At 42.6% G+C, this 25,392-nt stretch overlaps 3 protein-coding genes across 5 annotated transcripts in view; 2 read left to right on the forward strand and 1 right to left on the reverse strand.

Moving 5' to 3' along the window:
• Positions 1–4,023: 4,023 nt before the first annotated feature.
• TFPI2 (tissue factor pathway inhibitor 2) lies at positions 4,024–11,044 on the reverse strand. The gene is made up of 5 exons (XM_030550578.1): positions 10,782–11,044; positions 10,261–10,443; positions 9,062–9,241; positions 7,641–7,814; positions 4,024–5,228 (listed from the first exon to the last, which is right to left on the reverse strand). The coding sequence occupies exons 1-5, from the start codon at positions 10,894–10,896 to the stop codon at positions 5,149–5,151; spliced, it is 732 nt and encodes a 243-aa protein (XP_030406438.1). The 5' UTR covers positions 10,897–11,044; the 3' UTR covers positions 4,024–5,148.
• Positions 11,045–17,723: 6,679 nt separating this feature from the next.
• On the forward strand, positions 17,724–24,586 carry LOC115644850 (guanine nucleotide-binding protein G(I)/G(S)/G(O) subunit gamma-11). Of its 3 annotated transcripts, XM_030549304.1 has the most exons (4): positions 17,724–17,770; positions 18,081–18,193; positions 18,293–18,391; positions 24,132–24,586. In XM_030549304.1, exons 3-4 carry the CDS (start codon positions 18,296–18,298, stop codon positions 24,255–24,257), a joined length of 222 nt encoding a protein of 73 aa, XP_030405164.1. In that variant the 5' UTR covers positions 17,724–17,770; positions 18,081–18,193; positions 18,293–18,295; the 3' UTR covers positions 24,258–24,586. The 3 variants fall into 3 exon arrangements, with proteins under 3 accessions (XP_030405164.1, XP_030405163.1, XP_030405165.1); XM_030549303.1 differs by lacking the exon at positions 17,724–17,770 and having other exon boundaries at positions 18,001–18,193; XM_030549305.1 differs by lacking the exons at positions 17,724–17,770; positions 18,081–18,193 and having other exon boundaries at positions 18,200–18,391.
• Positions 24,587–24,972: 386 nt separating this feature from the next.
• Positions 24,973–25,392, forward strand: part of LOC115645644 (probable acyl-CoA dehydrogenase 6) — a 154,200-nt gene continuing 153,780 nt past the window's right edge. Inside the window, 1 exon segment of the mRNA XM_030550579.1 lies at positions 24,973–25,314. Within this exon segment, the coding sequence (XP_030406439.1) occupies positions 25,129–25,314 (186 nt within the window). The 5' untranslated portion in view covers positions 24,973–25,128.

A 25,392-nucleotide genomic window follows, 5' to 3' on the forward strand; every position in this document is an offset into this window, starting at 1 on the left:
CAGGGGAAATTACTATTGAAAACAAAATGAAATAAATGGAAGCTTTGCTTGCGAAATCAGTGCAGGATTGAGTCAATTTCTGAAGAAAATGTACACACTTAGTCTTATGTGTGTTCTTCTTTTGATACTTAAAATTCTACATAAGAGCTGAAAAAGATTAAATCATTACACTTAGAACACTTTCCACATTAATACGAGAGCCTACTAGAATTCTCTGAGTGTTACAGCAAAACAGTGGATGAAGGAGAACCAGCTCATATAATATTTTTGAACTTTTACAAAGTTTTTAATAAAGACCATCATGAGAAACTAGTAAGGAAAATAAATTGTGGGTTAGAAACTGAGTAAGACAGAGAGAGCAAAAGCCTTGTTCGTACTAGAGCAGTGGTTCTCAACCAGGGGCCTGGTTTCAGGGGTTCAGCTAAGCAGGGCCACCATTAGAGTCACTGGGGCCCAGGATAGAAAGCCAAAGCCCCACTGCATGAGACTGAAGTCCAGGACTTGAGCCCTGCCACCTGCGGCTGAAGCCAAAGCCTGAGCAACTTAGCTTCGTGGTGCCCCCTGTGGCATGGGGCCACGGGCAATTGTCCTGCTTGCTATCTCCTAACACCAGCCCTGGCTTTTATATGCAGAAAACCAGTTGTTGTGGCACAGGTGGCCCATGGAGTTTTCATAGCATGTCAGGGGGCCTCAGAAAGAAAAGGGTTGAGTACCCCTGTACTAGAGATTAGCTAATATCAATAACTGGTGGCCAGCAGTTAGGGTAGCTATGCTGGTGCAAGCCCCTGTTGTTAGCTCGGAAGCAGCAATTTGCATCAGAGATGCTTACCTATGGTTGAAAAGATGACAAGCTCCACTGATGTAAATCACTGCTTTCCTTCTCGGTCTTACACCTACACCTGTTGCTGGCCACCAATTACTAAAATCAGGCTTCATCCCAGTATGGCCATTGTGCAGAAATAAATGGCTAATTTTCAACATCACAAAAGGTTAACTGTGAACAATCCAGGGATCAGTTCTAGGACCAGTAGATGACACATTATTATGTAGGTTAGTCTAAATTAACTTCACAATTCAGGGCAAAGAGTAAGGGGCCATGATAAACAATGTGCAGCAGAGGCCAAACACAGCAAACAAAAAGTCACCATAAAAAACATTAATATCCTTATGACATTATATAAATTAATGGCACGGCCTCACCTGGAATATTGTTTTCAGTTCTAGTCACCTTATATCAAAGAAATAAAAAGAGTACAGCGATGGTCAACCAAGATTGTTAGTGGCCCATAAAAACTACCTCATGAGGTGCGATTTAAAAGATAGGACTGTTTAGTTTACAAAGGAGACATAGAATAGGGTACCTGATAAAGACATAGAAAATAATAATGGCATAGAGAAGGTGTATGGAGCAGGGCATGGGCAGTCAGACTTAATGGTTAGAGTCAGATCCAGAGGTGGCGGGAGTGAAGCTAAGGACCAGATCTAGAGACAGAATCAGGAGCAGGACATAGGAGCAGGGACCTGGAGTGAGGCAGGAACCAGGAACAGACAGAGGCAGAGCTTGGGAGACTAGCACCTACACATGAACTATAGTAACAGCCAGAAAGAGACTCACCTAGTTGCTCAGACAACTTCTTGTGTCTCTTTCTGGTTTAAGAAGTGCATCCCAGACAATTGGTGGGGCTGGATATCTCAACCTATCAGGAGTTTTGTGGGCAGGGTCTTTTGGGAACTAGAGCTTTGCTGAACCACTGGAGAAGGGGATGGTGGGAGGGAGGCACAGTCTAAGCACTGCCTGGGAACCCATGATCCCCACAGAAGGTAGATGGAATGCTCTTATTTACTCTCTTGCACCATAAGAGCAGGATATCCACTTAAACAGTTAGGCGATCAGTTTAAAATTAATACAATTATTTTTCAACAATGCACAATTAACCTGTGGAACTCAATGGCTCTAGATAGGACTAAATCTAGACATTAGCAGGATTCAAAAATGGTTTAGGCGTTTAATAAGAAAAACATTCAGTTAGATTAGATTTTTTTTTAAATAAAGGATAGAAACCCTGGGCCTGCCTCATGGCATAAGCCAACCAGTAAGGACCAGATTTTTAAACATGTAGTAAGGTATCTAGTGGGATTTTCAAAAGCACCTAGGCATCTAACTTCCATTGAGACCAAAGTGCCCAAGTCTAAGTTATGACAGCCTCCTCATAGCTACCCTATGGACAGAACTTTGCTGGGAATCTCCACAGTGTAGTGTTGTGCAGCTCTCTCCTGACCCTCCTTCTTTCCTCCAGTCACACCCGCTACACCAAGGCTTGTCAGGAGATCTTCAGAAGACAGACTTGTGGCTCAGTGCCTGAGCTTGGGGAATCCTCTCACAGAGGGATACACAGATTCTTGGGGCCCTTTCTGCCACTGTAGCCTCTACCCTGTGTGGAGGGTCCAGAGTGGGAGATAAGGATTTCATCCTGAGTGTCTAAGTTATGTGATACAGTGGTTATTCTTATTAATGAATATTGTGGCTCTTTGAGATACACTCAAATGTAGTAGGAAAGGAAACATAAGCCCTTGTATCAGAGGCCTAGTATGAGGCAGAACCCGCTCATAGAATTTGGCAAAAACAGGGCTAATATTGCAAAAATACACATTTGTAAGAAGTACTAAGCACAGAGTACTTACACAAACACATTCTGATATTAAATGGTACCAAAACATTCTGATATTAAGGATGGTACAAAAACATTTCCCAAGAATAACATGAACACACTAACCCCTCCTAAAAGGGAAGGTCAGAATGACAGTATGTAATAAAAATGTTTTAATTAAACCAGAATGTACAAGATGATGGGTAATAACTAGCCACATCAGAGGCAGTAACTAATTATGTCAGAGGCAGTATGAACTTGTGTGATCAGGGAATAAAGTTGTATCTCAGAGCGAGTATCTTTGTCCAGCTGAGGGGGAAATGGAAAGTCCTGCCATTCACTGAGCTGTGTCCATTGTCACTGGCATACATGTCTTAGTATCCTCCTAGAGTCTTCCATGTGCTATTACCATGCTTTGTCAACAATAAACCTGGCTTGGTGCCTTTGTACCTTAATGAATCTTGTGGCCATTAAGCAGTATGCTCAAGGTCTGCTGTGCCAGCTGTCTGCCCAGAGCTGGGTCAGCACAAACACAGCTCAACATCTAACCACAGTAATCACCTTGCAAAATTCCCACGGGCCTGATTGGCAGCCAAACTAACCCATAATTGTATTTGAAAAGTTGGTTTAGTCAGACAGTTTAGGTTAAAAAAAAAAAAAAACGTTTGCCCATGCATAAGAAAGTCAGGAAATAGTCATCTAAGGTTCAGGATTAAATAAAATCATGTTTAGCACTGATAGAGTAACAAATGAAATATGTTTTGGGTCAAAACCAAGCAAATTAGGGGTTTAATCCCCAGAGAGATAGAGATTCAGGTGTGCTGTGTTTATTTAAACTTTCAGAAAAAACTCACTTGTTTGAAATCAGCAGTGTTCCTATTCTTAGTTTAGGACACCTGTTATGCATTTTAACTCAGTCAGGTCAAGAATACCCAGAGCAGAAGAGATATTTATATGAGAGCATGGAGACTACAAAATACATATTTAGAGTATTGCCAGGATAAAGTGTCACAAAGGATTGGAACTGCACTGCTGCTTTTTCAGCACCAAGATTCTGAACAGAGATGTCTGAGACATCATTGGCTATATCCAAGCAGGTTGTTTTCTGAAAAGATCCACACGTAGGGCAACAGACAAGAAACAGTTATTGAATTTATCCAACCACCATTTCAAGGCAACCCCTTATGGCCAGCTGCGATACACAAACTATAGGGAATGAGTGACTGATGTAATCTGCAGATCTTATTCACATAGATGATTTAACAGATTAAACCCTAGAGTCATGTTTGACATATTTAGTTTGGCTACACACATTTATAGATTATACAGGGATACTTAATAGCATTAAGACAAAAACAACTTTGTTTTTTCAAAAAATTTTTTATTAACAAATGTCCAATAAAAATCAATTATAAAACTGAAAAAAATCATAATTTGTACATGAATCTTGTAAAACAATACACAAAAGAATGCACAATAGCATGTCCGTCAGCACCCTAACCTGAGTATTACAGTAGTGACACAAAACAGGGACAACGGGAAAGGTTACTAAAGCTCCCATTTTTCTATGCTCTAATAGTCTCCCTTGTAAATATGAAGGACCAGATCATCTGGAATAACCTGGTTTAGCTCCACTGAAGTCAACAAAAATATTCCAGTTTAGGATCGGACCCTGAGTTTTGTGGTAATATCAGGTATTGGGGTGGGAAGTGGAATGCAGTTACTATATCTTCATTTCAAATACTTATGTAGTTTCTTAATTGCCTTCTGTTAAAACAAGAAGGTGTCTAAGAGACCCCAGGCCCAATTTCCTTTTGCAGGGTGAGCCAGGTTTGAGCTTACATTATTTTCCATATTACCAAAGCTAGGAAAGACTTGGAAAAAAACAAAAAAATCTCAAGGCTTTCTTTCACCAAAGTTGAATTTTTTTTAAATTGAACCAGGCTCTAATCTCCTTTGCCACATTAATATAATTACCACAATTCTGATTCTTCTACTTAAACATGACTCCCTTTAAGGGATAGACTGTTTATATGATGACAAAAGGATATGCAAGAGAAATATTATAGATATTTGTATACAGCCTTTAGTAAACAAGTAATGCTAAAAAAATTAAGGGTAGGGCTCTAGCTTGGTGTACACCTTAGTTAAACCAACAGATGAAGGGTACTTCAAGCTTCACAGGATTGTGACAGTTACATCATTTTCCAAAAACAGTAGCAACATTTCTCAGTAAAAACATGGAAATTCAAATAGTTGGTTTTTAAGCAAAAATAGCATTGCAGAAACCAAACAAATCAATTCACATTACTAATAATAGCTGCTTCTAATGTGAAAAACAGGTCAAGGAGACTAGTTCTCAGACAGAACTAGTTTAAGGAATAAAATTGTATACACACATACAAAAAAAGTAAAAGTATATTGTAGGAGGCTCTCTAAGTCAAAGTAGTGCATTTAACATTGATGGGCTCTTCAGATTTAAAACATTAGGGTAGCTTGATTAGATTTTCCCCTGTAGTTTTCTCAAAGTCTTGGGAAGTTTATTTCTTGACTTGTTGAAACTTGGTTTCTTACTCCCAGCTAAGAAAATAAAAGAAGTGGAGTTAGGAAAAATAGTTTGACAGAGTGTCATCATTCTTCACTTGTTTTTTCTCCCCCCATCATGTTTATTAGAACACTCACGCTGATCGCAACAGCTGTAACAGAGGTTGCAGATTTTCCAATATATCTCCCTGTTTATGCATGTTCTGACCTTTCCAAAAAACATTCACCTCTGAGGCTGAAATTTTCCTTGACTGTTCTTAAGAATCAGAATGGGAAAAAACAAAAACAAAAAAAACCCTAACAAAATCTCTCCAGCCATTTTTAAGTTATGGCAGGAAAAAAAAAAAAAAAAAAAAAAAAAAAGTTACATTTTCACCATTACAATATTTTTCTAATCACATTTCTTTTGAAAAGCAATAAAGCAAACAGAGCCAAAGTTTAAAAGTTAACTGCTGCTTTTGCCAAGTTACAAAAAATGGTTTTGATTTCATACAAAGTTCAAACATTTGAAAACTGCATATTGACCACATATAGTCATGTTATTTGTTAATTCAGAGCACAATAAAGGCCAGACCGAAATACCGTTAGCGGGTTTTCCATTGACTTCAGTGGGCTTTGGATCATGACTTTTCAGTGCATATGTGAGCAAGGCTTGGGAAATGTGCACTTTTCAGAAGTGATCGAGAGACTTTGCCTAGTGATTCTTTTTAATTTGCATCCAAATGCCAAAAGGCCAGTCCTCAGCTCCTTTCCCAAATCCTCAGTTTTTAGGAGGGTTTTTAATCGTTGAAATTAATCAGATGCTTTTAAAAACAAACACGCACCACAAACCACACACACACTGCTTGAAGTGCCCCAAGGTCATTGATCTGTTTGAAGAGCAGATATACATTTATTCAAAGGAAACAAAAAAACAGTCACCACAACTTTGGACACAACAAGGTGGCAGAAGAGTTGCCTGGGGGAGCAGAATGTGCTTAATCTGCCTAAAAGTTGCCCATAATAGCACTCTCCCAGTGCTGAATCCTCGGAATCCCCTTCAGCTTGCCAGTGTCTACTGAGTCTTAAAGTAGAGTTTGCTGAAGAGGCTGGTTTTCTTCTCTTGGGCTCTGCCAACTAGTGCCCGTGTGTTACAGAACTCATGTTTCTTTATTCCTTACACACACTTTTAAAAAAAAGAATCCTACAGAATTAATGCAACATTGCAGCGCCGATGAGCTCTCAAAGTGTAAAAGTTAAAGCTGAATGTTCAACCTTATCCCCGTCTTTTTGTGCATCTGCATCATGATGCTGTCTTACTTTGTGGTCATGCTATTATGCATAATAAAATACAGTTTAGATAAACACTTATCAGATAGAGGCAGAGGCAATGTTGCATGGTCAGCCTTGAGGTCCATTCCTACACATACTACCATGAAAAATGTTCACCACAATAAGTAGTCCTACTGACTTCATCTTTACTTCACTATTCTTGGGGTGAAATCCTAGCCCCACTGCAGTCAGTGGCAAAACTACCATTGATTAGAATGACGCCTGAATTTCACTCCATGATGCTTATAAGATCAGACCATCACCTCCCACATTTCCTGCTGTTGAGTCCTTGATTGCACAACCTACATGTTGCATAAACAGTACTGTTGGTATTAAGTGTTCTAAACAGTTAAAAAAAAAAGCCACCTTAGAGTTTACTTTTGTTTTCTACAAATAAATAGTGACCCATGTAAACCCTAGATACATCTTTAGATCTTCCCATTGATATCAATGGTAGAATATAGCCATTCAATAGCTGAATTAATTGGGGAAAGTAGTTCCGGTTGGTGAACACTTTAGGGTCAGCACATAGCATAATGCTACTGTAGTATGGTGCTTTATTTTCAGCTCTGAAAAATTTACATGTAAAATTAATGAAGCAAAATGGGAAGTATTAAAACCAGAGATAACACATATGTACACAGTTTTCTAGTTAAAATGTCTGGGGTGGGGGGGGAGGAGGAGAGTGAAACTTGTAAGAACACTAATGGACAATCAGGGTGAATATTGGTCCTTTTGTGACCTTTGCAAGAAGCTGGGAATGTGTGACAGGAGATGGATCACTTGATGATTACCTGTTCTGTTCATTCCCTCTGGGGCACCAGGCATTGGCCACTGTCAGACAGGATACTGGGCTAGATGGACCTTTGGTCTGACCCAATATGGCCGTTCTTATTTAATCATTTAGGGGTCACTTCCTATTTACTATATTCAAGTTATTAGTCTCATTGACTTCTAGGGGACTATTCTCATAAGGAAAGCAGGATCTGACCCCTTGCGTCAGTTTTACCAGCTGCACACTGCTGATAATACTGAACCCAAACTGTTTGGGGTATAATGTTCGTAAAGTGTGCTGAGGATTAATTAGCATCTGTACAAAGCTCTTCATATGTATGTTTTAAACCATAAAAATCTTACCTTTCTTGCAGATACTATGACAATCTTTTTTGGTAACAAAGTTATTGGCATTTCCACCACAACCTGTATAGCTGAACTCTTCACATGATTGACTCTTTGAGTTGTAGTAATAGCGGGTCACAGAAGATGAACACAATCCTTCATCTTTTGGGCTATAGCATAATGAGGGGCCAGCTTAAAAAAAGAAAGAAAGCAATTACTGCAATGGTCAGTAGATCTGACTTGTTGTATGTTAAACAAAATTTGGAGCAATACTGCACTAATGGAAAGGATTGTGATTACCACTGACTCAGTAGGACAGGCTCCTTACGTCCCTATCAGTAAACCATACACTCATCTCAGATACCATATAAAGAGCTCTCACACATGTGAGATTCAGCAGTTCATTGGTTACATCAATGTGTAGCTCATAAACATGAATAATTTGGAGCCACATGCTGATTTCTTACATTTACATAGGAATGACTTCAATAGGACTACCTCTGTGAGTAAGGAAGGCATAGTTTTGCCCTTAATCCATTCAATGATCTGATAAGTACACCTAAATAACTTGTATAAAAAAAATTGTATTTAAAAGAACTGGGTTAGTTTTTTTTCTTATCAGAATTGCATCTTTGTTACTGTTGATATTTGCCCATTCTTTAAATGTGCAAGAGAAACTAAACTTTTCACCCGTTAAAAGTTGTCAATTTTGCCAGGAGCCAAAACTAATGAAGGTGTCATGATGCATGTTATGATGGCTGCTTAGTCATCTAATGATAGTTTTATGCATCTGGTATACATCTGAGGTTCTGCTACCAAGCTCAGCTAGTTACCTGCTTACAGTAACTATCTTTCTCTTTGAACATGAAGCAACAAAGAGTCACAACTCCCAATAAAAGTTCTTTGCCTTCTGAGATCAAATGAGTGCCGAAAACAAAATAACCTGGCCGTGTCTCTCAGGTCTTTAATTTTAAGAAGGCAGGCTCTGTCCCTGAACTTCAGGCATCATCCACCTAAAGCCCAGCAACCACTGTATTATACTGAACTGTGGCAACATGGGCACACACAAGCAAATTTTGCCCTCAATTATACCCCTACAATCCCTCAGAAGTCAAGGGGTTGTATGGGCGTAATTGTTGGGGAGGATTCAGGTTGAAATATAATATTTTTAGATTGGTTGTTTTGTCCTTTACATAACAGGCAGTGGAGGCTTGATGATCCCTGAAAGTGTATAGTCAAAACTGACATGCACAGGACATACTCAGAAAACACATTATAGCAGTGAGCAAATATCAGACTTCAAACAGTAGAGGCAAAGCCTACTTTAAGATATTTTCATAGGTAAAAAGAAAAAAATTGTATTGATAAACACCATCATTTTTATTGATAGTATGTTAAAAAAACAAGTTATTTTAGTAGAATGTTGGAGTAATCATTACTTTTCTCAGACAAACAGTAGTCCACACAAGAATCTTCATCTTGAAAGTTGTTATCATTTCCATAGCATCCACCATAGATAAATTTTTCACACTTCATTGAAGTCAGGTTGAAGAAATATCTTTTTAGGTAACCTCTACATGGTCCTGGATCAGCCTCCAGCCTGCATATTTTGGGCACTTCTATAATAAAGAGCATTTAAACATCAAAGCACAGTTAAGCTAAACTTTATTACATCTTTTCTGACATGTTTTCCACTGACAAAGATACATCTCAACTTATTTAACTTCTGCTGATATGCGTAAGAGGTAAACGATTGATTGTTAAAATACAACATTAGAATGAGCATCTTAAAAGCATTAGGGATAGACTATGATGAGCTCCAAAAAGAAGCCAGGCAAATACATCAATCCATCTTGGTCCTTTCCTCAGTGGAGTGATTTTATTGGTTTAGCCAACAAAGCACTAAGAAGCCTCCATTCAGTGGGAGTTTTATCCTAGCTAGAGTTGTAGGATCAACTCTAGTACCACTAGTGCTGGTACAGGCAAAATGATAAATCCAGGAGAAAAAACAGCTGGTTAAATCCACTGATTAAGGAAACCTTCACCTGCTCCCAGAAGTTTCTTGGTGTGGAGATTTGTGAAGGTATCACACCTGAGAGCTACTAGCTAAGGTATCATTTTGGCCCAGGTGAGATATATATAGATATAGATATGCCAGCTACATCTATAACTTTTATTGTAGCTGAAAGGAAATGCTTTTTTAAAAATAGAATTTGGGGTCTATGCCTTCAATTGATGAAACAGCAAATGTTGACAGAATACAACCTTCCCCAGAAGTTCAAGATGATTTTAGACTGGGTAATGAGTACCCAGAGGCCTGGTTGCAGCACATAGTAAAAGTTTTAGTGGGGCAACCCTGAAAAAGAGCCATAGAAATATTAGTGAAAAACAACAAGATGGAGCCTTCTGACCTTGCTGAGCATACAGGCTCCTACTCCTACCTTTATAGAAAGCAGGCACACCAGAAGGACTAAGGAACTATCCTGATGTGCTAGGGGATAAAGTAAATGCTCAGTAGTCTGTTTCGTGTAATGCAAACCTGGGCAGCAAACTATTAACCAAGATGTCCCAAGATGCCCAAGCCAATTCTGGGGTGAGGACCTCTGTGTCTGAATAAAGGGCGAGAGAAAGGACTTACTCCGGATCATCCAGCAGCTCTTCTCACAGCTTTCCAAGCTTCGGAAGTTGTTGGCATTGCCCTCGCAGCCCCCGTAAGTGAACTCCTGGCAAGTCTGAGTGTACCTGTCGTAGTGCCACCTTGGGATGAGAGCCCGGCAGGGGCCTTCCTCTGGGGACAGCAGGCAGACCTCTTGGTTTGGGGCTGTAAAGAGAGACAAGCGCTTTCGGGGTCAGTCACCAGGCCGGGAGCCAACGGGCCAGGGCAGTTTCCACGTGGCAGCGAGAGGAGAGGGAATACCCTGGAAGAAATTTACAAGGCAGGAGACAGCGGAGGGTGAGCTTAGCCCCCGCATGGGGAGCTTGGCGGCGGGAGCCAGCCCACTGGAGAGACAAGAGCCTGGAGCCAGCGCAAGAAGCGTCACGGGAGAAAACCGGGATGGAGGGAGCCACGGTCGCTTGCACCAGGACTAAAGGCACCCAGGAAAGCCGCGCTGAGCCGAACCCCCCGCAACTTGCCAGGGCCCGAAGCTCCGCTGTTACCTGCTGGCGCCTGGGGAGCGCCCAGAACCTGCCCCAGCAGCAGCAGCAGCAGCAGCCAGCCCAGGCGGGCCGACGAGTCCATTGCCTTTGCCTGCAGGGGAGCCAAGCCCGGCATGGAGACGCGGAACCACGGCCGAGGCGCTCCTGCTGCAGGGCAGCCGATCTGGAGAGCGAACCGGCGCTTGACCTCCGCTGCTCTATCTCCCCGGCCCTTATATCCGTCGCGATCACCTCCTCCCGCGGGGCCGCAGAGCGCGGCTGTGGCGCGCAGCCTGATTCACGCCTCTTTCCAGCAGCCCATTCGCACCGCTTGCGAGCGCGTCATGCCGGCTCCGCAGCCAGGTTCCACTGGGTTACGGGCAGCTCTCCGTAGAGTAACTTCGGGGAAGGCCCGTTTGCTCACCCCGGGGGGGACCCTGCAGAACGTCTAGGAGGGAAAGTGGGGGCGGGGAGGATCTAATAGAAAAGCAGTAAAAATTGCTCGAGTGAGGCAAGAGTAGCACATCGGGGAGTCATGAGAGTGAGAAATGCTTTAAACATCCTCAGCAATGATGTAAGGCGAGATTGCCCCATTGTCACCTGTGTGTATCAATCATAAATCAGGCTATGCAATAATCAAACCCAGGGCTGGGGAGAAGAAAGGTTTCTGACTTGTCCTGTCCTGCGGATCAGGGTCATATCAAACGATACTGACGCTTTCTTTCTTACCTTTCCTTTTCAGCTACTGGATGCCTCTTCAAGTGTTAGTCATTGTTTCATTTGACAGGTTTCAGAGTGGTAGCCTGTTAGTCTGTATCAGCAAAAACAACAAGGAGTTCTTGACAGACATGGAAACTTTAGTGGATTTTCAAAAAAGCATTCAGCAAAGTTCGATGTCAAAGATTAATGTCTGAGACATCATGGAATGAGTAATAAAATAGAGTGCTGGATAGAAAGTTAGTTGAAAAGCAGGAGTGGAAGGGTAATAAACTTCTCAAGCTTGGAAGCTCTGTAAAGAGGAGCTTGGGGTCAGTTTGAGGACCACTCTTGTTTTAAAATATGCACTACACAAAGGAGGTCACTGAAAATGCCCTACTTATGTTTGAAAAAAAAAGAACCAGGAGTCCTTGTGGCACCTTAGAGACTAACAAATTTATTTGGGCATAAGCTTTCATGGGCTAGAACCCACTTCATCAGATGCATGGAGTGGAAACAGAGGCGGCTCTAGCTTTTTTGCTGCCCCAAGCATGGCAGGCAGGCTGTCTTCGGCGGCATGCCTGCGGAAGGTCCCTGGTCCCGCAGATTCGGCAGCTTGCCTGCAGGAGGTCTGCCAGTCCGGCGGCTTTGTCGTACCTGCCACCGAATTGCAGCCGAATTCGTGGGACTGGCGAATGTCTCGCAGGCAAGCCACTGAAGGTAGCCTAACTGCTGCCCTCACAGTGACCCCCCACGGCTTGCTGCCCCAGGCACGCAGTTGGAGCGCTGGTGCCTGTAGCCACCGCTGAGTGGAAAATACTGTAGCAGATATATATACATAGTACATGAAAAGATGGGAGTTACTTTACCAAGGGGAGGGGGCAGTCTAATGAGATAATTCAATTAACAGTAGAATACCAAAAGAGGGAAAATCAGTTTTGTAGTGATAATGAGGGTGGCCCATTTCAAACAGTTGACAAGAAGGTGTGAGTAACAGTAGGGGGAAATTAGTTTTTGTAATGACCATCCACTCCCTGTCTTTATTCAGGCCTAATTTGATGGTGTCCAGTTTTCAAATTAATTCCAGTTCTGCAGTTTCACATTGGAGTCTGGTTTTGAAGGTGTTTTTGTTGAACAATTGCCACTTTTAAATGTGTTATTGAGTAACCGGGAAGATTGAAGTGTTCTACTGGTTTTTGAATGTTGTAATTCCTGATCTCAGATTTGTGTCCATTTGTTCTTTTGCATAGAGACTGTCCAGTTTGGCCAATGTACTTGACAGAGGGACATTGCTGGCACATGATGGCATATATCACATTGGTAGATGTGCAGATGAATGAGCCCCTAATGGTGTGGCTGATGTGGTTAGGTCCTATGATGGTGTCCTTTGAATAGATATGCAGAAAGAGTTGGCACCGGGGTTTGTTACAGGGATTGGTTCTTGGGTTTGTGTTTTTGTTGTGTAGTTGCTGGTGATTATTTGTTTCAGGTTGGGGGGCTGTCTGTAAGTCTGTTTCCCAAGGTCTGAGAGAGTGAGGGATCGTCCTTCAGGATAGGTTGTAGATTCTTGATGATGCGCTGAAGGTTTTAGTTGGGGGCTGTAAGTGACAGATAGTGGCGTTCTGTTACTTTGTTTTTTGGGACTGTCTTGTAGTAGGTGATTTCTGGGTACCCTTCTGGCTCTGTCAATCTGTTTCTTCACTTCACCAGGTGGGTATTGCAGTTTTAAGAATGCTTGATAGAAATTCTGTAGGTGTTTGTCTCTGTCTGAGGCATTGGAGCAAATGTGGTTGTATCTTAGAGGTTGGCTATAGAAAATGGATCATGTGATGTGGTCTGGATGAAAGAAGAAAAAGAATAAAATCTTAGGTAAAAATAACTCTATCCCCTGATCTTCCTCTGTTGTCCTCCGTCCCGCTCACTCCCTCTTATTGTCATCCTGACTATGCTGTATCTACCTGAGATGACTAGATCCTTGGAGCAAGAAGGACTTGTCATTTTTATTTGTTTGCAAAATGTCATGTATACCTACAGCCTGTATAAATAAAATATATACAAATAATTAAAAAGAGGTACTTTTGATGTATTCTAATAATCAACTTTTCTGCAGTGGAGGATATGCAAACTAAAGCTAATACAGGACATTTTCCAGAAAGGGGAAAAAAGCAAAGAAGAGAAGAAAACTCACACAATGTTGTTCATATTGGCCCACAAACCACCTTATCTGTAGAGCTCTCTTTCTCCCTGTACATCTTTCTTGTATTTCTCTCATCCATCCGCATTCTCTCTTTACAATGTATCCTTTAGATTTTATGTCTATCTATGCTACCACACATATTTATAATCAGATTGCTAAAGGATAAATGAATGGCTTAGTGACACAGACCAAACTACCTAAATACAATCTGAGCTGTTACCACAAAGACACAGCTGTCATGTTTAGTAATCCTGTTATTGAGACAGTTAATAACAGATGTCCTGGGTTTTAGTTAGGGTTATTAGTAGCATCAAATGTAAAGAAACTTGTCTCCCTGACGTGTAAACATGCCTTTTCCATTTCTTGCAAAGTCAAAATGTCATTTTTCTAATATTAACAAAGTCTCAACTGACTTAAATCTGACTAGACTGATGTTCTTTAGAATGTATCATATTTGGTTAGAATTGAAAAAAATGCTAATACTTCAAACAAACAGCAGAATGAATGCACTCACTTCTACCATCACACATACACATAAACCATTGTTTAATTTAATCCTGTCTATCATTTTTGCAGTGCAAAATTTAGTCAACTGCGCTTTCAGTTCAACAAGACTATAGATTTCAAATGTAGACCTGTTCTTAATAAGAAAGAAAAGGCTAATAAAATCACCATTGCGCAGTTGCCGACATTGAAATCTTGTTTTTTCATGTTATTCCACAGAGTATTAGGAAGTGTTATTTACTCCTCATAACACAAGAACTAGGGGTCACCAAATGACATTAATAGGCAGCAGGTTTAAAACAAACAAAAGGAAGTATTTCTTCAAACAACACACAGCCAGTCTGTGGAACTCTTTGCCAGATGATGTTGTGAAGGCCAAGACTATAACAGGGTTCAAAAAAGAACTAGATAAATCCATGGAGGATGAATCCATCAATGGCTATTAGCCAGGATGGACAGGGATGTTGTCCCTAGCCTCTGTTTGTCAGAAACGGAATGGATTACTTGATGATTACCTGTTCTGTTCATTCCATCTGGGGCACCTGGTTTTGGCCACTGTCAGAAGACACGATACTGGGCTAAATGGACCTTTGGTCTGACCAGCATGGCCGTTCTTATGACCACAATAGAGCTGGTCATAAGCATAAAGTGAGTAAGATTTGCCTCCATTATTGGAGTAATTTTGGGCGATAGAGTGGAAAGAACTATAGCTTTCCTGAATAGGAGTCACATTTGACATACTCATAAAGAGAAGATGCTAAGAAATTGTTCGCTAAGTCCTCTACCAATGTGATCCTAATACACGCTTGCTTTTTACCTGTGACTCTGAACGGTAGATATTAGGGTAGGTAAGCAGAAACTTTGCAAGGTACAAAGAGTGGCAGTGGTGATACAAGGAAATGGAAGCACTGAGATACAGGCAGCAGGAGTGGTGCTGGGCAGTGGGCATTGCATAGTAATGAAAACCAGGGCTGGAATCTGATTCTAAAAGTAACAAGTAGGTAGGTGGTGAAAATAAGGGAATGAACAGTGAGAAAGGGAATGTATTTTAGCAGCTACATTGTGGGGAGACTGTTGGTGGACAAGGTAAAAATCAGATAGGCCAGAGAGGGGAAGGTTGCAGCGGTTGAAGCAGGAGAACACTGAAGCTTTCAAAAAACATTTCAGCAACAGGACTCAAGAGGAAAAGGTGGATCTTGGGGATTTTTTTATAAGAGCTGAAAGGAGTTGCATAACTGGTAGGGGTTGAGAAGGCAAAAGGAAACAAACATGACATCACAGTACTGAGCTTTCCTTGTTCCATTTAGTCAGATGTGTAACTCTAAGGATATAGCAATGCAGCCTTATTCAGTGGAATGAGACATGGCTGTCTGACTGTATTAATTATTATATTACAGTGGTAGCCAGCGGTCTCTCAGGATCTAGGATCCACTGTGTTAGACGCTGAACAAACACATTGAGACAGTTTATGCCCTAGAGAGTGTAGACTCTGAAGAGATGATGCAGCAAGTGAGGGTAAAAAATGGTGAAAGTTAGGAGCGAGGGAAGACAATTTCCCATCTGCAACTGTCCTCACACAGAAATGGGTTGGTAGAGTAGCATTTCCTAGTGGTCAGGGCTTAGGCTCATGCCCTGCAGGCAGCTGTTGGTAGGGGAGCTCCAGCCCTCCTACTCCACCAGACTGTGACCCAGGGCAATTTAAGGACTATCAGTGGTCTGACAGCCAGGGAGACTTAAGGGTGCCCTTCCTAGGCCACTCGCTATCACTTTCTATGATTGTTCCTGGGTAGGGTGACCAGACAGCAAGTGTGAAAAATCAGGATGGGCCAGGGGGGTAATAGGACCATATATAAGAAAAAGACCCCAAAATCGGGGCTGTCCCTATAAAATCGGGACATCCAGTCACCTTATTCCTGGGTTATCATCTGCGTTTAGGCAGCATGAGGGTTGTCTACTCACTACACAGCACCTTCTGGCAGCTGCATATAGCATGTTAGTTCTCTTTCTGGGTGGCAACTGCCTCCTCCTGCAACATGGGCCACTCTCCTGGAGCAGACCAGATCCCCTGCTGGGGTAGTCTAAACAAAGTAATGGGGGATTAATAAAACCTGAGGGGGAAAGAGAAATGCTTCCTTCTCAGGCTATCTCTGTAACAGCTCCTCCTTCCCTCCAGGGAAAGACCCTTTGGCAATTGCCACAGGGAGAGATTCTTCCTTTCTTTCAGCTCTCTTCAGCTGACCCTCAAGATCACAGGTCTGCTGTCTTCTCTGGTCTGCCCCCTAAGGAGCTGTTCCCCTACTTTTTAACTCCTGCTCCAGTTGGATCATTTCCTGCAAGTGTGGGGGCAGGGGCCTGGCTGAGCCCAGAGACGTTCCTTAACCCCTTGTTGCCCAGTGTGGGGTTTGTGTACCTCATTACACCTTCATATACTGAATCCAGCACCTGTGGCAACTAGATAGGGCCATGTTGTAGTCTGTGTTACTTATCTGTTTATCCACACATGCCACACTCATATCTCCAGACATGACCCTGATTGGCACAGGGCTGGGCTGGGTTGACTGAGCTACATTCAAAACTGGAATTCGGATTGGTTTAAGTATGGCAACCCCATGCTTTCAATCAGCAGCTTGTCCCATTGCTGCGCCCAACCTCTTCCACACCTGGCAAAGGAGCTGCCTGCATATTAGACAAGGAAGCTGTGGGATGCTTCTGACCGATGCTTGTTGTGGCTTGCTACAGTGATAAAGTGGTGTTTTTAATGAGACTAGGTGGGTGAGGTAATATCTTTAACTGGAGGAACTTCTGTTGGTGAGAGAGACAAGCTTTGCAATAGAGCTCTGCTCTAAAGCTTTTCTCTCTCACCAGCAGAAGCTGGTCCAATAACATACATTACTAAAAAATCCACCTCCTCGCTCTAATATCTTGGGACCAACAGGGCTACAATCACATTCCAAACAATATATTTTTAATAGGCAGGCATTGAATCAAGTCCTCTCATCTTTTGTTTGAGCAATTATGCTGCTTATGCAAAATGCTTTACTTGGAAGGGGCCGAACGGCAGTACAAGGGAGAAAACAGAGAAAGAGGGCAGGAGAGCAGGAGGGGAAGAGCTGGATTGCAAAACATTGCACTCCCTAACTGGAGTCACACCACGCAGCTCTCCCCGCAGAGTTTGCCACTCAACCTTTCCAATTCACATCCCCAGCAGAGAAAATAAAGTCAGAAGAATCAGGAGTTCCAAATGTTTACAGAGTATTTTAATTTAACAAAAGGAAGAACCTAGTTCAAGGGGAATTTCGTCGTCCTTTTCCAGACTCCGCTCTGTGAACCAGATCACTCTTGCTGCAACACTGTTATATGAGTCTATATGCCTGTCTTAACCGTCCCCGTTTTCCTCCTCCAGCCTTGTTATTTGGTACCACCATGAATCTGGCACAGAAGAATAGGCGGGACATTTCCTTAGCAAATCTGCTTCCTCTCAAACGACGTGTGTTCTAAATATGTCTGGCTTCTTCCATGTAGAGAAAGTTTTCAGCACTCACATCCTCTTCCCCAGAGCAGTCAGCCCTGCTCACTTCCGCGCCTTGTTCTACGCCGGTGACACTGCGCCTAGGTGTCTAACTCTGTGTTAATACCAGATTAAATACACTGGGATTTAAATGGATTAATCAATTATACCCGACCCCCCTCACCTCCTCCTTTACTGGCCGGCCAAGTTTACATAAAAGAGTTGATACCTATTTATACAGAAAAGGAGAGAACTGAAGGTTTGAATGGAGAGAAGGGGAGGAAAATGTAAATCGTTGTGCGTTATTTTACCCATGTGTGCAGTGCCTAGTGTAAACGTCCTCTCGGTCAGGGTGGGGGTCAAACTGCTGGGTTTCATCCGTTTAGGAAGCTTATGCTGCTTATTTAAAACCCAGGAGTCGCTGGTGTGAGTAGCTAGCTGGAGCACTCTGGGGAAGGTGCATGAGGGAGTTTATTGGAGAGGAAGTTGTCACTTCAGAGAATCGAGTCAATTTCGCCCGGGACAACAGTAAGTCATGTCCTCTGGGGGTGGGTGGGGGAGCTCTTTCGCGAACCGCTGGGTCCCAGCATCTCCGAGAGGGTAACTCGCTCCCCTTTTTACAACTAGAAAATGCCGGCGATCAATATAGAGGATCTGAGCGAAAAGGATAAACTGAAAATGGAAGTAGAGCAGCTCCGGAAAGAAGTGAAGTTGGAAAGACAACCGGTGAGTTCCCGCAGGCTGTCCCCTCCCCAGCCCCCTGGGAGCCTGAGGCTGAAATAGCCCCATCGTCCCGGGAAGGCAGATTGGAGCTGAGGTCAGGCTGGGGCGTGAACAAGATCTTTAGCTCTGGAATCTCCGGGGCTGGGGGGGAGGAGTGGGGGCACTTTGGAAGTTACTCTGCTTCTTTTCAGCCTTAGGTTAACAACAATGCCTAAAATAACCTCTCAATGGTGAACACCGCAGTGCCTCTCGCAGCGCGAAGGGTTTTCACGCCCCACTGAAGCGCTGACCCTCCTTATGGGAGTGAAATGAAACATGCAGATAGATGCCTGCGCGGTGAAATGAGCTGGTTAATTTCGCCTCCTACCAATGGCTCACGGGTGGGAGAAAAGGCGCAGAAGCGCGATCTCAGAGTGGGGAAAGGATTTCAGACCCCCATGAGCTCTCCCATGTCCCTTCTTGCAAAAGGTCGAGGTGGGAATTGAAGAGATGAAACAGCCGTTGGGGCCGTGATATCTTTGTGTGTTTTAAAAAAAACCGTAACAACTCAGTAACTTTTAATGAATTTTAGATTTCTTTCTCGCTCCCCACGTAGTTTAGTTTCTGGTGACTGTACCTGCTACCCTCCGTCACAGAAATCGGAGCTAAAAACTTCCAGACTTATGGAGGTTTAATGTGAGTGATACAGCCCGAGAAACGTCCGTATAATTGTAGGAGAAAAAGAGGAAAACACATTAACAAGTTAATCATAGGGTGTTAGCGCTAAATTCGGTATTCTCTGCTGCTAAAACCCAAGAGCTCAGCGAGACTGGGTGTGGTGCAGTTGGCACAGGGCAGCTGAACTGCTCTCTAAAGAGGAAATAAAGACAAGGGACCATTCAGACTTTTAAACTGTGGGATAAAATATCCACTATGTGATGAACATTGGAATATATGATCTCAACCATGGGATTCCATCCCCCCCGGCCAATTTGACCGGAAATAGACATTTTGGAGATGTTATAGAACACAAAATGGTTTTGCTGGCTTCTAGAAACCAAGTCCTATCATTCAAAACAGCTTTGTTATTTAAAAACAAAACTGTATAAGCCAGTGGTTCTCAAACTCTGCTCTTCAGAGTTCTTTCTGGTGCTTTGCAGGGCTACCAGGCCAGATACAGAATGGACTCAGAGCCTGGTAGGAATTCCCCAAAGTCTCTCCCTATTGTGAAGTGGTCCACAGTTGTTGTAGAACTGTGGTCCATAAGGACCGATTCAAAAGTCAAAGGTGTTTTGTTATTGTTGTTTCTAGTGATTCACCTTGTGAAGTAGTATGCAGTCAATAAGGTGGGATCTATTTTACCATGCACATTTTCTGTAGATGAACATTTTTGATCCATAGATTTTGCATCTGCTACTGTTCCCACTGGAGACATTGACAAAACTCCTGTTTACTTCAGTGGGAGCAGGATGGGGCCTGAATTTAATCCCTGATCCTGTATCTACTTAAGCAACTGTATAACTTTATTTACATGAGGTCAGTGGGACTATCCATCTGAATAATGCTACAGATGCTTAGCCAGAAGGTTCAGGGACTTTGCTCAGAAACAAAATATTGAGGTCAGAAGTGTATTTTAGCCCATGAAATAGATGTCAGTGATTTTTATTAGATTGATTACAGTTATTTATATTACAAGAGGACCAAGATGCTCCAGTAGGATCCAGAGCCCCTTGCAATGTGTATAAATGCATAAGAACACCTGATTCTTGCCTCAGAAACATTGAAGTGACTAAAAAATACTCCATAGGATGCACATAATCTAATGCATTTAAAAAGAAAGGACATTATTGTAAATAAGCTGAGAGTCTGAGAAATTTAGGAGAAGGCATTGTCGGGAATCTCCATAATGCCAGCAGAGAGAGTGTCCCACACCTTTATGGATGTACCCTGTTAGGTTGTATTGTAATACTTTCCAGTGTTTTATTTCCTGTCAGTTATGTTTCCCATTATCCATATGTATAAATCACCATTTGACATGAGATTTTTGTGCACATACAGAGCCACATCCCCTATTCCTCTCATGGACAAAAGCAAATATGCCTATCAAAGTCCCTCTTGACTTCAACTGAATGCAAAAAAACTCTCTTCATCATTTTGACATGATGTAGTGAGGAAATTTCCTTTAAAATAATCTTCACTGGTGAATAAAAATATACGGATTCAAACTCAAGAGAATTTTTTCTCATAAGCAAAAATGATCCACCTCCTCAAGATCCAAACAAAATAAGCACCCAATCCTGCATGTGCTTTCACATATGCTTTACCACCATGAATAGTGATGAGATCCAAGTTATTAACCATAGGCCCTATGTTCCTCCCTACTGTGACTTGGTCATAGGTTATGAGTAATTAGATCTTATTTGATACACTTAATGGCCAATGGCAAACTTTGGGTTCTTTCTTATGGCTTAAGATTTAACTTTTCATAATCCATTAGCAGAGGTGCTGGAACAATTTGTATAGTGGGTGTGCTGAGAGCCACTGAACCAAACTGTAAACCCTGTATATGATGGAAATCACTTTAAGCCAGAGGTGCGGCACCCCCAGCATCCCTACTTCCAGCACCTATGTCCATTAGAATCTCTCTATTGTAAGTAGGCCTAGATGTATTGATTCTGTTGTCATGACTATTCTATTTCTATTATATATAAGTTCTTATACCACATTTATCACCATAGTAGCTGAACATCTTTCTGTAGTGACTATGCACCTATCATTTGTTGCTTGTTTCCTCATCCTCTTTCCTTTGGGGAGAGAAGTTTCTTATTTTGGTAGGTTTTATTTTGTTTGTTTGAGCAAAACACAGTAAATGAGGCAGAGGAAGTGCCCAAATCCACTAAAAATGGGAAGAATAGCTAGCGTGTCAAGTTTTCCCCTTCCCAGAAACAATAGAAGCCCCTTCCTGGAGACTCCTCCTAACTGTGCCTCTGCAGGGCTCTCTTGGAAATGGGAGGGGAATGCCAGGAAGAAGCAACTCTATTCAGAATGCAGTCCTCAAACATTCCATATATATAAGGTATCAGGGACAAGTTGTTGCTTCTGTAGGTAAAGCCATGTTGCTCCAGGGAAGAGGCAATCAATCAGGCAGAATGAGGGATGCATAAACATAGGGGATCTCCAGAATCTGTGGGATTTGCCCACAGGGTCTGGAGACTGAACCCCTGGCCTTTTCTGTAGGGTTTCAAATCGCTCTTCCTCGGGAGAGTACAGAGCATAGACATTTCTCTAGGACAGGGGTTCTCAACCTTTTTCTTTCTGAGGCCTTCTCTTCCCTCCCCCACCCACCGCTATAAAAATTCTATGGCCCATCTGTGCCACAGTAACTGGTTTTCTGCTGCATATAAAAGTCAGGGCCCGCATTAGGGGGTAGCAAGCAGGGCAGTTGATTAGGATTAATGATTAGGGGTATGGAATGGCTTCCATATGAGGAGAGATTAATAAGACTGCCGCTTTTCAGCTTGGAAAAGAGGTGACTAAGGGGGGACATGATTGAGGTCTGTAAAATCATGACTGGTGTGGAGAAAATAAATAAGAAGTGTTATTTACTCCTTCTCCTAACACAAGAACTAGGGGGGTCACAAAATGAAATTAATGGGCAGCAGTTTAAACAAACAAGAGGAATTATTTCTTCACACAACACACAGTTAACCTATGGAACTCTTTGCCAGAGGATGTTGCGAAGGCCAAGACTATAACAGCGTTCAAAAAAAGAATTAGATACATTCATGGAGAATTACGTCCATCAATGGCTATTAGCCAGGATGGACAAGGATGGTGTCCTTAGCCTCCATTTGTCAGAAACTGGGAATAGGCAGCAGGGCATGGATTACTTAATGACTCCTGTTCTGTTCATTCCCTCTGGGGCACGTAGCATTGTCCACTGTTGGAAGACAGGATACTGGGCTAGATGGACCTTTGATCTGACCCATTAGGGCCATTCTTATGCCACAAGGGCCCTGCAAAGCTTCATCGCTCAGGTTTCAACTTCAGCCCCAGGTGACGAGTCTTGGGGCTCAGGGCCCTGGGCTTCAGCCCAATGCAGTGGGCTTTTGGCTTTCTGCCCTGGGCCCCAGCAAGTCTAATGCTGGCCCTACTTTGCAGACCCCCTGAAGCCTGTTTGTGGCCCCTGGTTGAGAACCACTGCTCTAGTTTTCCCCCTTCTGTAGCTCTCTAAACTGGAAGGGAGACTATAGTCCCATGTTAGTAGATGTTACTTTGCTATGAATTTGTCACAAAATATCACACAGAATATTACAGTAGATGCTCATGAGTAGGAACATACAGTGCTCCTGTTATGTTGCTCCTAGGCAGCCGTTGCTGTTATGGAGAGTGTTGACAATTCAGTGGGGAAAGCATTCCCAGGGGAAATGTTGCTTGTAAGAGGAGGTTGCTCTGACAAAGTGTTGCTGCAAACAAGCATCTACTGGAAGACCACTGTATGCTTGAAAAGACAATGATATTGTGTTTTTCATAATTTTTAGGATGTTATACTAACTGCTGTTTATAATAACCCTTTGTAACTGATAAGTGAAATGTGTTGAATTTTTTTTTCCATTCAACATGCTTGTTATTGTAGTACTACACCTTGACTGTTGGCTTCTGTTATAATAGAAAAAAGGCTACTGAAGCATTTGTTTGGAAAAATGTGTAATGTTACATTGACTTTGGGTTCAAATTCTGATTCTGCAGCAGATGCATATGAATACCATTGAAATCAATGTGAGATTTGTGTGATCCTAATTATATTACACCTCTACCCCTATATAATGTGACCTGACATAACATGAATTCAGATATAAAAGTGGTAAAGCAGCGCTCCTGGGGGGCAGGGCTGCGCACTCCAGTGAATCAAAGCAAGTTCAATATAACACAGTTTCACCTATAACGTGGTAAGATTTTTTGGATCCCGAGGACAGCGTTATATTGAGGTAGAGTGTATTAGGTTTTAGTTTTTTATTTTTAAATCAGTGGAGGATTTTTATGTGCAGTAACTGCAGGACTAGGCTGTGTATCATCCCTATTATGATATATGTTTTCACACAGAAGCTTATGTGGATGTGTGATGCAACATTAAACATCCTGGGCACACTTTTGAGCTGTTGCTTGCAGATTTTAAAAATAATATATCTTAGCCAACAGTTTCAAAGGTTACTATTGATTTTCAAGTGCAACTTGGATACTTTTAAAAGCCTGATTTTCAGGAGAATGCTCAGTATTTTCTGAAAAGGAGGGTCCTAAAAGGTGCTCAAGTTGGACACCAAAGTATTGATGCATCCAGAATTACTAGTCACTTTTGAAAAATAAGACCTTTACTTCTTTTGCCAATAAATATGAAACACATGCTTGGGAGGGGAACAAACAGCTCACCAAATAAACCATTTATTGACTGATTCAGAAAAAACAAAATACCGTTTACAAAACTGTAGTGGGAATAAAAAGAAAAGAAACTTGACTTTTAACATACCTTCAGTTTTAATAACGTTAGAGATTATTATAACACAAGTATTTGTTTTCATTTTAAATTTAGGGCCTGATTTTGGAGGTGCCCAGTGGTCAAATGTGGAACACTGGCAGCATCAGGTCCTTTTACATATAATATAAATATAAGAAAAAGAATGTTAAGAAGTGAACGTTGTCTTTTTATTCTAATAGGAAATGTATTTTCTATGTATAAAGCAGAACTTTATTTCTTCTTTTATTTAAGGTGTCCAAATGTTCTGAAGATATAAAGAACTACATTGAAGAAAGATCTGGAGAGGATCCTTTGGTCAAGGGTATTCCTGAAGACAGGAATCCCTTTAAAGAGAAAGGAGGCTGTGTCATTGCATGAAAGAAAAATCCCCTGCAATTGGAACACACATTATTGTACCTTTAGTTGATAACTAGTTTGTCCTCAGTTCCATGGGTCCTTGTTGAACGAGTACTGTCAATGGATTAAAAACAACCTTGAATGAGAATCTTGTTTATCTCTTTATCACTGTATATGATCTAATTATATCTCACTACTTGATAATACTTTGTCTTCTAAATATTGTTTCCCAGAGGGGACAGATACTTGCTTAACATACTAGTGGGCATTTGCGTGTAGTGTCTGTTTAGCATGTTGTTTCTGGACTCTTGCATTTAGCTCGTTTTAATAAAAACTCTTGCTTGTACCAACGCTTGGGTGTTCCTTTAGAAAAAGATATGCAAAGAATGTGGCCAAACGTTTGCATTTGCGTTGCATGAGGCGTGTGGCACACCCTGAACCACCCAGCCCCTAAAGCAAGAACTACTTGGGGGCCACGTGAAGGCGGGACAATTGGGTAGTTTAACATTGAACTAACCTGGAAAAAGGAAGCGAACAAGCGTTCACCCCCAAATTAAAAGGAATGTTGCAGCAGGCTGCGTCCCCTTCAGTCAGGCGGCCGGGGTGGGTGCTGTTTGCAGCGCCATCCCCAGCAGTGTAAACTTCCCGGGAACAGCGTGTAACCCCGCAGCCGCCTGTGTTTGCCAAAGGCTGCAGCCCGCGAGCTACAGGTCACTCGCTGGACGGCTGGGCGGCACCAAACGCGCCTCGCCCGCTAAGCCAGGCGAGGAACGCGCCGAGCAGGTGCAGTGCAGGTGACTCCAGGCAGCGCCCTCGCCTCCCCCCAGGCTGCAGGCGCCGGGAGGCTGCTGCGCATGTGCGTTGTTCCCTCCAGTCCCGCGCTGTCCCCGCCATGGGTCGGTGCTGGCCCGGCTTGCTGGCGCGCGGGGAGTGGGGCTGGTGGAGCTCTGGGCTGCCCGGCCCCGCTCGGTCCCAGCTGCGGGCGGCCAGCTCGAGCCGCGCCCCTGGAGCCACCGGGGAAGGAGCAAACTTGCTGTACTCGGGGGAGCATAACGCCTTGAGAGCGTCCCTGCGAAAGGTACCAGCCTGCCCTGCGGCGCGGCTGGGCGGCGGGACCCCGCTTCGCTCAGCACAGAGGGAGCCTGGGTACTGTGCA

The sequence above is a fragment of the Gopherus evgoodei genome, chromosome 2 (assembly GCF_007399415.2).
Source record: "Gopherus evgoodei ecotype Sinaloan lineage chromosome 2, rGopEvg1_v1.p, whole genome shotgun sequence".
NCBI classification, from domain to species: Eukaryota; Metazoa; Chordata; order Testudines; family Testudinidae; genus Gopherus; species Gopherus evgoodei.